The sequence below is a fragment of the Cyanistes caeruleus genome, chromosome 4 (assembly GCF_971803275.1).
Source record: "Cyanistes caeruleus chromosome 4, bCyaCae1.hap1.1, whole genome shotgun sequence".
Taxonomy (NCBI): domain Eukaryota; kingdom Metazoa; phylum Chordata; class Aves; order Passeriformes; family Paridae; genus Cyanistes; species Cyanistes caeruleus.
Window position 1 is genome coordinate 83,695,066 of NC_141704.1, and position 13,941 is coordinate 83,709,006.

The following is a 13,941-nucleotide window of genomic DNA, read 5'->3' on the forward strand; positions in this document are numbered from 1 at the left end:
AGCTAGTCATACAGAAGGAAGCTGTGGCTGTGAGGTGTTACAAAAGTACTGTGGAGGCCAATCTTAGCTCTTTTTTGTGTCCCTGTGTCACTCCAGGAGAATTCTGTTTCCCGTGTATAACTTACCAAATGTCTTCTTCATGGTGTTCAAGGTTGGTGAGCAGGATTGTGACCTGTAACTGAGGCAAACTACCTGGACTAGTTGTGAAAGACCACAAAAATGTATGCATCCATTTCACAGTGCTCCTTGTGAGGATTTGTTGGCTATCATACATATACTGTTCTTAAATTGCTGTAAGTGATTAATGGCCTGATTAATTGCCTCTCATGGCCTTAGACTTACATGAGGCTTCAAAGCTGCAGAGATATCAGAATAAAAAAACCCTACAAAGAACCATATAGAGAACTAGAAAAAGATTCCACTAGCTAATGCCAGTAGAATGGAATCCAGACCCCAAGGCTGCAAGAACCTGTGCTGCCTCTGTCTTTCCTAAGCTTTCCTGCTCAGGAAAAAAAAAATAATCAACTGCTGACTTAGCAGGGTCCAAAGTGCCTTTTCAGTTTATTTCATCTCAGTGTTCCCTGAGGACACCCATGACATATGGTGAATAGGTTCATCAGAATTCAATGGAAAAAAAAAAAAAAAGAAAAAGGCTGAGACAGGCTTGGTAATATATTATGGGATCTTTTCAAGGTTCAGAGATTTCTGACAAGCAGGGGGCCTGAGTGCAAAAGAATTTCTTCTGATTTGCTTATAAGTTCAAGTTTTAGGGTGATTTGGAGGCAATGCTCTCTGGGAGCCTGCTGAAACTGATGGAAGGCAAAAGTCTCTCCTGCCAGAAAGGCAGGGAACTTGGAACTTGATCTTGGCAAATCATCCCCTGCCAGCCAAGCTGCAGCTTTCCCAGACAGTATCCCCCAACAAAGACAAATATAGGAACAAGATTCTGATTTTGTCTACATTCACATAACACCTTGCAAAGCAGTGGCATCAAGCCATCTTCTTACACTAGTTTTACCCAGGAGGAATTCATGGTAATTAGCCAAGCTCATTACCCATCCCATAATATATTATTTATTTCATAAAAGGTCTGGCACGCACACCTGTAAAATAGATTTGACAGTATGGTACAGTAAATATATTGGGAATCAATTAAATTTAACATCCTTTAGCACGGACTGAACCAGGCAACATCTTTTCAGCATCACTTGAAGTGGTTTTGGTGAGATGTACATTAAGCAGACAGAAATGTAATAATACCAGCAAGAGCCTCCTGTCCCACAGGGACCAACATGCCAAAGTCAGGGCCTTCATTTCAGATTTAATCTTTAAACCTGATCCCCATGTGCTGTGTAATTCCCACACTGTTGTGCTGTTGTGCCTTTTGCTACAGAACAGCACCACAGGAACTAAACATTTCTGAAGCAGCCCATACCCTCCTGGTGCAAAGATGATTGTCCAGGATGGGCTGGCCTCCGGTCTGAGGGCCTGGCTGTCCATGACAGATTTCATCTACCACAGGACTAAGATCTCTGCTTTCCCAAGAGGACAGACAGGCTCCTCCAGTGGGTGCCTTGGAACAGTTAAGGCAGCTCTTGCTTCATGGGGTGTTCATGGTGCAGAGCTGGCCATGCTGGGTGCTGTGAGTTGCTGTCAGAGCTCTTTTCTCGTAGTTCCTACATGGGTCTGGATGACACCTCAGAACAGCACTTGGGCCACCTCTCTGGCGCACCTCTCTTTCCTCTTCCCATCCATGGCTCCTGTTTCACCAGCTGCAGAGCACAAGGCTCAGTTGAGGAAGCAGGGCCCCTTCTGAGCTGCCTGTCACAGCTCAGGGCTTGGCACCCCGGGCTGGTTGCTGTGCTGTCTCTGCAGGTTAGACACAAACCCCACAGCCTGGCACTGCAGACCACGTTACTTGTGGCTGCTTTGGACAGGGCACCTGTGCTTCACTGAGGTGTGAAGAGCACCAAGTGGACACTGAAGGCATGGAAGGTCCTCCTCTGCAGGGTTTAATTACTTTTAATTTAACCCCAGACCTTTCTTGCCTCTGCAATGTTTGGTAAACACGACCTTTTAGAGAAGGAAAAAGCAGATGGCACCCTGCATTAGTGTAACTGCCCGCTCAGCACCCCAGGAAAGAGAAACTTGGCTTCTCAGCAGCAGTCTTTCTGCCACTTTGAGTCAGATCTCTAGGCTCCTCATCCCTGAGGCAGGTTTGAACATCACCAAATTTGCTGACAAAAGCCTGCCGGTGCAATCATGCAGAAGATAGAATTTCACTGCTAAAATGAGATTAGTTCAGGGCTGGGAGGCAGCAGAGTCTCTACAAGGCAAGGAAAGCTTGCATGTCCCTCAGCTCATTGCTCTCCCAATCCAGCAGCGAGCTGGGTGAGGGACATGGCTCTTGGCAAGGGCTTCTGCAGCCTTCTTTTTCTACCTGCTGTGGTGGACTCTAGGTTGGACTGCACCTCTGGGCTCCTTCCTAAAGGACCAGGGTAATTGATTTGTGAAGGCAGTGGGTGAGCCTCTTCACAGGTAGATCTTGGTGTAACTCAGATGAATTTTGTTTATATTCTCAAGTCACTGCTTGTGTCAAACCAAACAGAAAGAAGATTTGTTCTCCTCAACATAAGGAGGAACACAGCTATAAATCACCATCCTCTTCAATACAGACAATCCAAACAGCTTTCACCACCTTTATCCAGATTTTAACTGCCACTGTGTTCAGATCTAGAGGCTTGCACTGCCCTTTGGCTGAAGACCAAGACAGAAACAGCATGGTTAGCATTCCTTCCTCCTTTCCCCAATGTAGTGACCACCCCCACAGCCTTATGCAGTAGGCACAAAGCTCCACTTTTCCAGTTTTGTACCTATTTTGTCTCTGCTGCTTCACTTACACTGACCCACTTCATGTCACATTTCTTCCCTGAGGCCCCATTTCTTTTTCTATCTTTTTTTCACTCCCATTTGGAAAACAGGATGACTTAGCAGCTTACACATTCGGTCACACAAGCTCTTGTTTCCCTATGGCACCTCAACTTTTCTTACCTATGAGGAATGGAAATTCTTCCTACCCCTTATTCTCTGTACTCAGACACAGAACTTCTGGGGCAAGGTCATAAAAAAACCCATGAAGTTTGCCTAGACTCAACCAATTGTTGTTGAGCAATATCTTGGTAGGCGTTATAAATGGCTTTATTCCAGTGGATTGCACCTTCCTCAGCGGAGGATCTAGTCCAATATGCTCTATTTTAGGACCCTCTGTAACATCCTTATCAGATCCAGTTGTGCTCTAACAGCACAGAGATATTTTTCACAACAGCATTCTGCACCATTCTGCTTTGTGCATCTCGACCTACTGCTCTCACATTGGTGGATCCTGGGAGATTACAGGAATTGGTTATATTTTGCCAATCACCTCTGGAGGCATGTGGAAAGAAAGCACTAGCAGTGTATACATAGGGTAGCCTATGCGCATCTTCCCTCTTTCTGCAAAAGAGGGAATGAGAGAGATTGCAGTCAACCCAGAGACACAAACAGTAACAGCATCATAAGCTGCTTGCAGGAAAGCAGCACCATACCAGTGTGAGACACAGCAAAAAGTGACACAGGGCTCTAATCACCAGGCAATTAGCTTCCAGTGGGATGATGGTACAATCTGTGTGTGTCTAAAGAATGGAGGTGCCCAGCAGAAGTGGTTAAAATTTAGTGGAACTCACTTCCAAGTGATGTGGCCAGAATTAGGTTTCACAGTGTCACAAGAAAAATCTCACTGAACTCAGATCCTGTTTATGACACTTTTATTCAGGATTATGTTTTCTCACAGAAGATGGAGTAGTCCCCAGCTATTCTGCAGTTGAGATGACAGTCCAAATTTTTTTGCATGCACCCCCTCAGCTATCTACTTCTGTTTGCAGAACTCAGAGTGGCCTGAGCAGCTGTACAATGTTCCCCTCTTCAGCATTTCAGACTCTTCAGTTCTTCCTGCAGCATATTAAAATCTGCCAGGGCCACATGCAGGAGAAGGAGTTCTAGTGCACAGAGATGTTTTTCCAAAGGGAGAGCTTAATGTATCTGACCACAGAGCCTGTCCCATAGGGGTGACCAGAAGACAAACCCTCATAGGAATGAGTTAGTGTTGCAGAGCACCAAAAAGACAAAAGCCTTTGGATTGACATCACACTACAAGAAAATGTGTAATGAAAGGCCATAGTCTCATTGTGTCACTGCCAAAGAATGCTGGCATGAACAGGATTATTCCAGCCAAGGGACTTGCTCATTTATCTCCTGCTCATGTGTTCTTGTTCCCTGCAGTTCCTTCTTTCATTTACACTGCTTTTTATCTTCCTGATTTTCCTGCTCCTTCTCTCCTGTTATTCTTCTTCTCTGTATGGTATGTTTGCCATCCAATTTCCTTACAGTAGCACTGTTACACTTGTTGGGATGAGTCTCTCTCCCTTTCTTTCTCCATGACTCGTTTTCCCATCTCTTTGCCCTGTCTGCCTTGTAAGCCATTAACAAGCATGTGGACAGAGGGTCCACAGAAACCACCTGTTCAGTTCAACAGAGCACATCTTGGTGTACAAAAGGTCTGGAATGGCTCCATTTCAGAGGTGGGTGCATCTTGGCTGAAGCAGATCAGGTCAGAGGATACTAGCAGAGGATTAGGATGAATGGTGTGAGCTCCACCACAATCCATCTGCCATTACTTTACCAAGCATTTGAGCCCTTTTTCTAGTGCTAGATAGAAATTTTAGATTTAGATTTAGAATAGATTTCCAAGGCTGGCACAGCTTCTTCCCATGCATGTAGCATTTTCATACAGAAAACACAGGACAGAGCAGGTGTTTATGTTGCATTCCCCTGGGTACCACAAAGTTGCCGTGGTATGGGCGAGAAATTTTTTGCAGTACAGGAGAGGGAACATGAGGATCATCTGCAAGCCAGAGCGAATTGCCTGGTAATAATGCTACTAACTGATCTCAACAGCTATTGAAAGTGGCTCCCACAGCTGTAAAGTTGGCTGTGATTGATCCTCTTTCACACATCATGGCCCAAGAAACAGCAAGTACTGACTGGCACAGGTGGGAAAAAAGCACTTGAACCTAAGTCTATATTCCTCTAGGCAGGACCCACATAAGTGACAGAAGCAACAGGAGAAAATAAAGAGCTGGAAGAACATGTGGCCAGGCAATGGCTGGATACAAGCTTCAGGCTCTCAGAAAATGTGCCTGAGAATGGTATCTTTGCAGTTTCAAAATAGGACACTTCAAGCGTGTTTTCTTCGGCCTCTCTCTCCGAGCATCTTCCACCTTCCTGAAGAAAGGTGTTGATAGAGGCAAGCAAAGCAAACAACGTGACAGGAAGACTCCAGATTCCACCAGAAATATTTTTTTTTCCCGTTGAAGAGCCAATCTATTCCTCACTTCAATTCCCCACCCTCATGTTCTCCACACTTGCCTGAAAGTAGCTGCACCAGCTGTTGGAGGGAAATGCCTGTGTGGGAGAGAGTGCCAAAATGTCCTGGTGGAGCTCCTTTGCAGGACAGAGACAATGCATCTGAAACTGACCTCCTGTTTCTTTGGATGCTTCCAGAAAGAGCCATTCCTCCCAGGTCTTAGTACCAGAAGATTTCCCAACTATACCTCCCTGCAAGAGATTCCCAAGGTTGTTGGTAACTATGATGTTAAGAATGTATTCTAAAATACTTTTTGCTTATAATTCTAAGTGTTTCCATATTTGCCCTAAAACTACATTCACTAAACATCTTTGTGAGTCTGGACTTAGGCTCCTGCAAAGCAACTGAAGCTGCTAGTCCTCAGTGTACAAAACACACATAAAAAGTGAGGAATCTGCTCACTCCCAAGCTTAGGAAGGGTTCAAATCTGGGTCTAGACATTACTCATGGCCCACATCCCTGTGTCAGACTGAAATCAAAAGTCTGAAAACTGTGAGCTGGGGGAATATTTATGTGAACTTTGCTGACCCATCTCTGCCTGGTTCGCAGCTTCCCCGCAACCTCCAGTGGTACTATCTGGAACAGGATTATTAAGTCTGCGGGGATGGAAGAATAAGAGATGAGCTGTTAAGAAGCAATAAAAAAAACAACAACTTCTCTTCATGTCCATGACCTCAATAAGGAAAAGAAATGAGAAGCACAAACAGGATGCGCTAAGAAAGCAGAAATGTTGCGCAAACTTACATGTGTTTTCAAAAGCAGTGCTCTGGAGGACTTTGGGGGGAGTGAAAGTCAGACTCATGAGCTTTGTGTATGGTCACTTGTCCTTAGAGTACAAAAGACCATGGATGTAGAGGCTTGCTTTGCACTGGCATGTCCCCATCCTGTTAAGACTGACCTGGAGTCTTCCTCATTAAGAATCAGAGAAGAATTCAGCCTCCATGGTCCACTAATTGCAGGAACATGCACTTGACACTGCCAGCTGGGGGCCAATTAGACACAGTTGTTGTTCCACTTTAAGTGGAAGATTATAGATCTGATTTGATACAGACTAGAATCATCATCATGTTTCACACCTGAGCCAAAGGCACAGAGCAGCTCTGAGCTGAGACGAAGCACTGACCTCCAGTTTCTATATACAATATCCCACCAGCAATCCTAAATCAGAATTTCCCATTTCATGAACTGGATTTGCATTTATCCTGTCAGGCAAGGTCAATCTTTCACAAGTTTGGATAAAATGTTGAATAGCTCAGTTGTTTAACTGTAATGCTTGAAGGGTGATGGATACTGATGGAAAATCATCACTCTCCACCTGTTTATTAAGGTACTTCAATGAAGTCCAGAGTGAGCACCCACTTGGTGAGTGCTTCAGCTCTCAACAACTTCATGGGCCTCAGCCTTAAGGGACATTGCAATCTCAACCCAAACAAGGTCTTGGGAATTTCTCATGTTTTGTTAGAGAACCTAAAGTTACCCAAGGGCAAAGTGAGAGCTCCACTGGAAGGAGAGATGCTCCTGGGCTACAGCAGTGAGGATTCAAAGAGGGACATGATGCTGTGACTGTGCATGGATAAAGTTCATTTGCCAGCATCTTCTGACAGGACTTCACAGGACAAAGAAGAAATGCATGTTCAGTGGAAACAGAATATTCAGGTAAAGAGACATGAAGAGTCAGAGATGTCCAGAAGTAAATGAAATCAGATTTTGGGCTTTAAGCATGTGTTGCTAAGGGTGCAGCATACCCATGCAGCTCAGAGAGCTATCAAGATAGATATTTGAAGGTTTGGTTTGGACAAACTGTCAAAAATCTGTCCATCCACTTACAAGCCTCCCACATATGAAAATGGGGCAACCAGCACCAAGGGCTTCCTCCAGTAAGAACACACATTTCCACTTCAGTACTTTGGTAAGTCACAAGTGGGATGAGAAAGAATTCCTCCAGAAATGCAAGGAAGGCTGGCTTGGAGAAGTAGCCAGTGGTTCACATGTTACCACTAACTGGTGCCAGGAAGCAGCCAACCTGTTATGGTGACTAATTCAGCAGGCACTTTAGAAATGAGACCACAGTGGTTCAAAGTTTAAATTATATTGAGTTATAATTTCATTGGTCCACAATCATGAAGTAAACACTTCATAAATTAGTGGCACTAATCATGTTTTAACCTGATCTAACCAGCAGTCTCCCTGCTGGAAAGTGTGGAAAATATGAACAGAGCTTGCCCGACTTTTCCAAAGATGTTTCAGATCCTAGCCCTTCTTCCAAGTACACATCCAAGCCCTTCCAGAAGGCTGCTCTCTCTTCCTGGGGGAACTCTGTCTCCCTTGCCTTAAAAGCAGGTCAGGTCTCATCTGCACTTCTACAATGCTTAGGCACTGCAGTGTTATTCCCAAGTCCATTGCCAAAGCAGACCTGCCTCTGATGCTTAAAGTTTTCTGTAGAACTTTTCCCATCACAGGAGGAGAGGTGATTTTCTGCTGATTTCCTATTCAGCACCACAGAGGCAGACTCCGAAAAGCCTATGAAAGGCAACTGAATGAATATACTGTTCCCTCCAATTGTGACTCCACCATTTCCTCTCATTACTCTAATAGAAACAAATCTTTCTCATCTCAGCCCTATTACCTCACACAAAGGAAAATGGTATGTAATCCTGTTAGAACTGGGCTGCTGCTGGACACATTTTAAGGTCATTGTTCTGGGATGCAGTCTCCACTCTGTGACTGGGAGAAGTGGGAAATGCAATTACTAGGCTATTCAAATCCCTAGAATGAAACCCTGCCATTAATAGGCAAAAGCCAGAGAGAAAAAGAGCCATTGCTTTATGAAATTACAGGGTTTGGCTAAATTAGAGTCTAATCAGCACCTCAGTAAAGGAGCAGGGTTAGCTCCTACTGCCATCCCTGGAGTTTCTTCATGTCACTCAACCTGATATTTGGCATCCCCAAAGGAAACCCAACCTGCAAGATGGCTTATGTCATGAAGCCGGCAGTCTGCAAGTCCAGCGGAGACAATGGTGAAGGATTTATTCTGTCCTTTGACATGGGAAAGCCCTTAGAGTTCAGGAACAGAAATCTGCCTGCTGCTGCCATCACCTCATCCTGTACTTTGGCTCTGAGTTTTTTGGCAGAATCTGGGATCAAATCTGTCTGTTAATATTCATGGCCTACAGCACCAGTTTTGCTAATTGCTGGTGCAACCCAGCTAAGCAGCCAGGTGGGAAATTTGCATTGCTAAACTCATAGAGCTGCAACTTCCCCACAAGGAATTCACACACTAGAGAAGAGAAGGGGGCTAGCCCTGCTTGTGGCAGTCAGTGAAGCAAAGCAGAACAAGATGAGTGGGAATAATCTCAACCACCTCATTGAGTTGGCTTCTGTTGAGTGGTTAGACACTGACATGTTCCTAATCACTCCCATCCATGTGAAGCCAAGGCATTTTTGACTGACAGCAAAGAAGGAGTGAGAAATCTTGCAGAGAAGTGTTAGGGAAGAACACACAAGAACAGCAATGACCATCACAAACCACAAGCAGAGACAAACTTTTGTCCCAGATTGTTCCTGTCAGGCAACCTCCAACTGTTATTCCATTCCATTCTGCATTTCCTTCTCCTCCTGCCCCTCTCTTGAGCTATATGGCTGCTCCTGCTGGTCTCTCCTGCAGTCAGACAGCCACTCATCTTACTGTTTTGATGTCCCTCCTTCTTTGCTGTGTTTTTTCCCAGTCTCCCAAGGGATTCCTGTCCCACAAGAGGAGTCTGGTCTCCTGATGAAAACATAACCGTTCTTGCAGGTCCCAGACAGAAGGGATGTGGGCTGAGGGACAGTTCCTGCTAGAGGAGAAAGCAGCTGATCACCACTGGAGTCTCCAAGTCCCTTGAAGAGCTGAGAGTCACTTCCCTGTTTATGCTCTTTATTAGTCCCTATTCTCTTTAATCGGCTTAGACTGATGAGCCGAGGCAGCGGTAGGGATCAGCCGGGCTGTTTAATTAAAGGATTGCAGCTCAGCCTTGCAGTTTGGGGGTTTGTGTAAATGAGCTGCAAGTACATTATTTAATCTGCTGTGCAGAGAGGAGTTGGGGCATTAATGAAGCAAACTCTAATTAAAACTAGATGGCTGATGGTTATTAGTGGCATCAGTTCTGACAGGATTTATCACATTTAGGGAAACCATCAGGAAGGGGAAAAGAGAGAATAAACCCGAGCTGGTCTATCAGAATTCACAGCAGCACCACTTGTGACTGGCTGTCCATTCGGTGGGACTCGGAAGAGCTGCACAGGGAGCCCCTACGTACCAGGCTCTCCCACCAGGAGCCCTGATGAGCTTATTTAGGGACATGCTTGGCTCACCCAGGAACTGATTGCCTATTCAGGCTGTCTGACCCACATATTTCAGTCTTGATTGACTTTTGTTCTGCCTTGGTTCAATGGGGAACCTGTTCCTGATTTGAGCAAGGTGACAGACTCTGTAAATGATATGATGAGCTTCTCCTAGAAGCCTACTGAGCCATTCCAGAACACCACATGGGCATCAGCTCCATGCTGACTCTGTGTTTTTCCCTCTCTGACACACTTTTGCCTTCCTCATTGCATTGTATATGTGGCTTGGGACATGAAGGAAGCCCATGGCTGATTGCAGGACCTGGCAGAGACTAGGAGATGTTTAATGGCAAGCATAAAGCTAAATAGTGAGTTTAATAACTCTCTGTGCCTGTTTCTCACCTTCAAATAGCCACGATGGCTTCAACCATCTTTATCTCTGCATAGAATATTGTGTCACACACAGACGGATTCAGGACTGCTGCTGGGGTCTAGAGGCACTAGAAATGGCAAGGACACAAGAAAGACTGAGGAAAAATGTAAGGAATGCATGAGGCTTGCAGTGTGGGACAAGCTACCAAAGGCATCAGATGGACAGGCACAGATCAGTACAGGAAGCCCAGACGCAACATGCTCCAGGGGCCATTGTCATTCATCCCCAGTTCAGGATTTCCTGGCTCAGACTCATCTTCAGATGCAACTTGCCAAAGTTGTTAAATTACTGAAACAGGTGATCACTCTTTCAATTTACCTGTCAAATCCCAGCAGAAGGAGGGCAGGCAAACTCAGGCTCAAGGGATAGGCAGTGCCTTTGGGAATCAGCAGGACAAAAGGATGGCCTGATAAATAACATGACAAAAGTGATCCTAGAGCTTAAGATTGTATGACTGACAGCCTTGTAGAATAAGAACACTCTAGAAACTAAGGGATCTGATCAGGAATTAGATGGAGGCTGGAACAAGCATGGGGCAGGGTCAAGGATGAGGGTATAAAGATAGAACACTATGGCAAAACTGATCCCTAGTTCTAGACAAACTAGAGCACTTAAACAAAACTCTCTCACTCCAGAAATGTAAGGGAGAGGTGGCTTTCCCTACCACAGAAATCTCCGTGGTCACCTCCTCTGCTGGCTCCTTTTCCTTGCCAGCATCTCCCCATCTGCCATGCCAGGGCTGTCATGCAAACTTTGCCAATGCCTGAAAGCCCTCAGCACAGACTGATCATGGGTGTTAACCCTTCCATCTGCATACACAAATGGGCAGCAGAGGCTCTGCTTCTTTACCCTGTCTCCAAGTGTGGCCAAATCCTACTTTTGAGCATACACACCCACCCACCCCTGTTCTCTTCACACTTTTTCTCAGCAGGAAATCAGAAACCACAGTCTGCTCCAGTGAGTAGAACAAGAGAAATATAATTTTAAAAATGCAGTAGCCTCACTACTGCAATTCAGCTGCTCAGTTCTGTTCAGAGCCCTGCTAGTGACTCAGGCTTTTTACATGGGTGCCAAAGGTCAGATGAAAAAGTCTAGCAGTGTGATGAGAGAAATCTTTAAAGAGAAACCTCTTTGCTGTTGTCAGAAGGGTGACGAGGCCTGGAAGAACAGAGCAGGTCTCTAAGAGGTAAGGGTGGGAAGTTGTGAGAGGGGAAGGAGATGGCAAGAACAGAGGGACAAGGCCAAGGGTGGAAGCTAAATGCAGTATATGCATCTCAAGTACCTCTGAAGCTCTTTGGACCCCTTGGTCTTGGCACGGACATCTTTCACTGATGAGGAAGAGCTGAGAACTGCTGCTGTCCCTACACCTGGCTGTACTGGATACAAGCTGGTGATAGTTAATTGCACCTGCCTATAGCTGTTCTTCACTGGCAAGCTCACAACATTTGACACAGGTAAAAATGCTCCCCCCACCCTGTCTCAAGGTGTGAGACAGAACCCTGAGTTTTTCAGGTGACTTTTGCTGTACTTTAAATGTTATGGTGTGTGCTTCCAGGAAGCTCAGAGCGTGAGATAAATAATTTGAAGAGTGAAGCATGTGTGTGTCATACAGTAAGAAAAGATACAAGTATGAATGTGGGTCAGTGAAAGCAGATGTTTGAAGATAGGCTGAGAAAACATTTTGTATGTGTGAGTGGAGACCAGGGGGGTTTGCAGGCAATTACACAATGGTACAAACAGTAATCTCTGTGAGGGAAAAGAGAGGGACAGCAATGCTGGGAACATGGATGTAGGGGAGGATGGAGGAGGATTGGCATGTGTAACGTGAGTTTTGTCTGGAGCAGGAAGATCAGTGATGGATGATAAAGAAGTAGAGAAAACAAAGGTCTTGCTGGCAATCATTTCCCACCTTGGTGAGGAGTCTGGAGATGAAGGCTTCTGCTCTGCATCAGCTGCTGGGCAACAGAACTGGTGTAAAACAGTTTCATTCCTGTAAGAAAAAACAAACCACAGCGGGTCAGTGTTCACTTCACTCAGCAGAAAGCTCAAGGGAGAATGCCTTTTAGAACTGCTCCAAGGGGACAGTGACTCCCAGTGATACTGAAAGAGTAATCTAATAACATGAACATTTTTTTACTCCAAGAGAGAATGGGGCTGCCAGTTCTATTCCCTTACCTCACCTGTTCTGCTGCTGATGTCAACTTGTGGAAAAGAGGGAAAAAGTGCACAAACCAAAAGTCTTCCTTCTAGCAGCATTTGTTCCACAATACCATACATTTAATGAACACCAGTTTTGTCTGTCTTTAATTCTATGTCTTTTGGGTCAGAAACATGTCCTTAAATGTGTATGTTTCCTATACATTGCAAAGTAGTTGATTTTTTCTTATTAGTGTCTAAATTACCTCTTCAGACATTTCTTGTGAGGCCTCCCCAGAGCACAGAAATGGCCTCAGCACATCACTGCTGGGCATTACCAGGAACAGTAGTGGAGAACTGATAGGACAAGGACAAGTAGGGGGACTAAGACCATGACAAAAGAAAGAGATCATAGAAGAGAAAAGGAAAGCCCTAAGAAGTAACCAACTTGAGCAAAACAGGAAAATGAAACACTAAAAATGTGTTTATTAGCTAAGAAAGGGAAAAGAGTTAATCCAAAGTGAGAAATCCTAGTGTTAAAGAAATTTTAGACACTGGGCTCTTGTTTACCATTAGATAGGTTTATTGCAAGAAATCAATTACAGTATTTGGTATCTTGAGCTTGATGCCTCAAAAAAGGGACCCCAAACAAAGAAGTCCCTGGACAATTACACCCCTACGACATAAACTCCCCACACATCATGTGACAGTCCAGATCAACAGCGTTACTGGGATCTGGGGTCTCCTTGTTCCTCATTGCTTTGGTGTTTTGTTACTTTCATTCCTCTTCATATCCTCCTTTAATCAATTTCAGAGGAGGTTTAGATCAGTTCTGTAGTCAGTGTGGCTTGGTTTGAAAGACAGTTGTCTGCCAAAGAAGGTGGGAGCCTCCCTTTGAATGGAGAATATGACCTCCTTCCATCTGAATTATTCTAACTTTGACCTTGAGGGGCTTTCAGCCGAAGACACAGGAAAAGGACTAGCAGCAGTCCTTTCCTAGCGAGCGCATGTACAAGGTGGCGTGGCAGGGGCTCCATCTCCTCCCAGGCACAGCCAGCCCGGGAGCCCCTCACACTCCATCCCCTCACACTCCATCCCCTCACACTCCATCCCCTCCCGGGCACACCCAGCCCGGGAGCCCCTCACACTCCATCCCCTCACACTCCATCCCCTCACACTCCATCCCCTCACACTCCATCCCCTCACACTCCATCCCCTCCTGGGCACACCCAGCCCGGGAGCCCCTCACACTCCATCCCCTCACACTCCATCCCCTCACACTCCATCCCCTCACACTCCATCCCCTCACACTCCATCCCCTCCCGGGCACACCCAGCCCGGGAGCCCCTCATGCTCCGGGCACTTTGCCCACGCTGCAGTTCCCGGCGTGGCCGCGGCGGGCGGGAAGGCGGGCAGTGCTCGGCGCCTGCAGGGGGCGCTGTCCCCGTGGCCCTCACGCTGTGAGGGCGGGCGGGCCGGATGGCGAGGACGGGCGGCAGCAGGAATTTCACGGCTGGAATGGCAGGGCAGGCTGAGATGGAACAGCAACCGAGAGGTAGCAGAAACTCAGCAGCTGTGGCAGGAGCCACGG

At 45.9% G+C, this 13,941-nt stretch overlaps 2 protein-coding genes across 11 annotated transcripts in view; one reads left to right on the forward strand and one right to left on the reverse strand.

The window, feature by feature from the left end:
- The window catches only part of IQSEC3 (IQ motif and Sec7 domain ArfGEF 3), a 95,191-nt gene that overhangs the window by 40,736 nt on the left and 40,514 nt on the right, over positions 1 to 13,941 (reverse strand). For all 10 annotated transcript variants that reach the window (XM_023924870.2, XM_023924866.2, XM_086885556.1 and 7 more), the window contains one exon: positions 12,124 to 12,204. In XM_023924870.2, coding sequence (XP_023780638.2) covers positions 12,124 to 12,204 — 81 coding nt within the window. The remainder of the gene's footprint in view (positions 1 to 12,123; positions 12,205 to 13,941) is intronic.
- The window catches only part of WASHC1 (WASH complex subunit 1), a 155,432-nt gene that overhangs the window by 24,788 nt on the left and 116,703 nt on the right, over positions 1 to 13,941 (forward strand). The window lies entirely within an intron of this gene.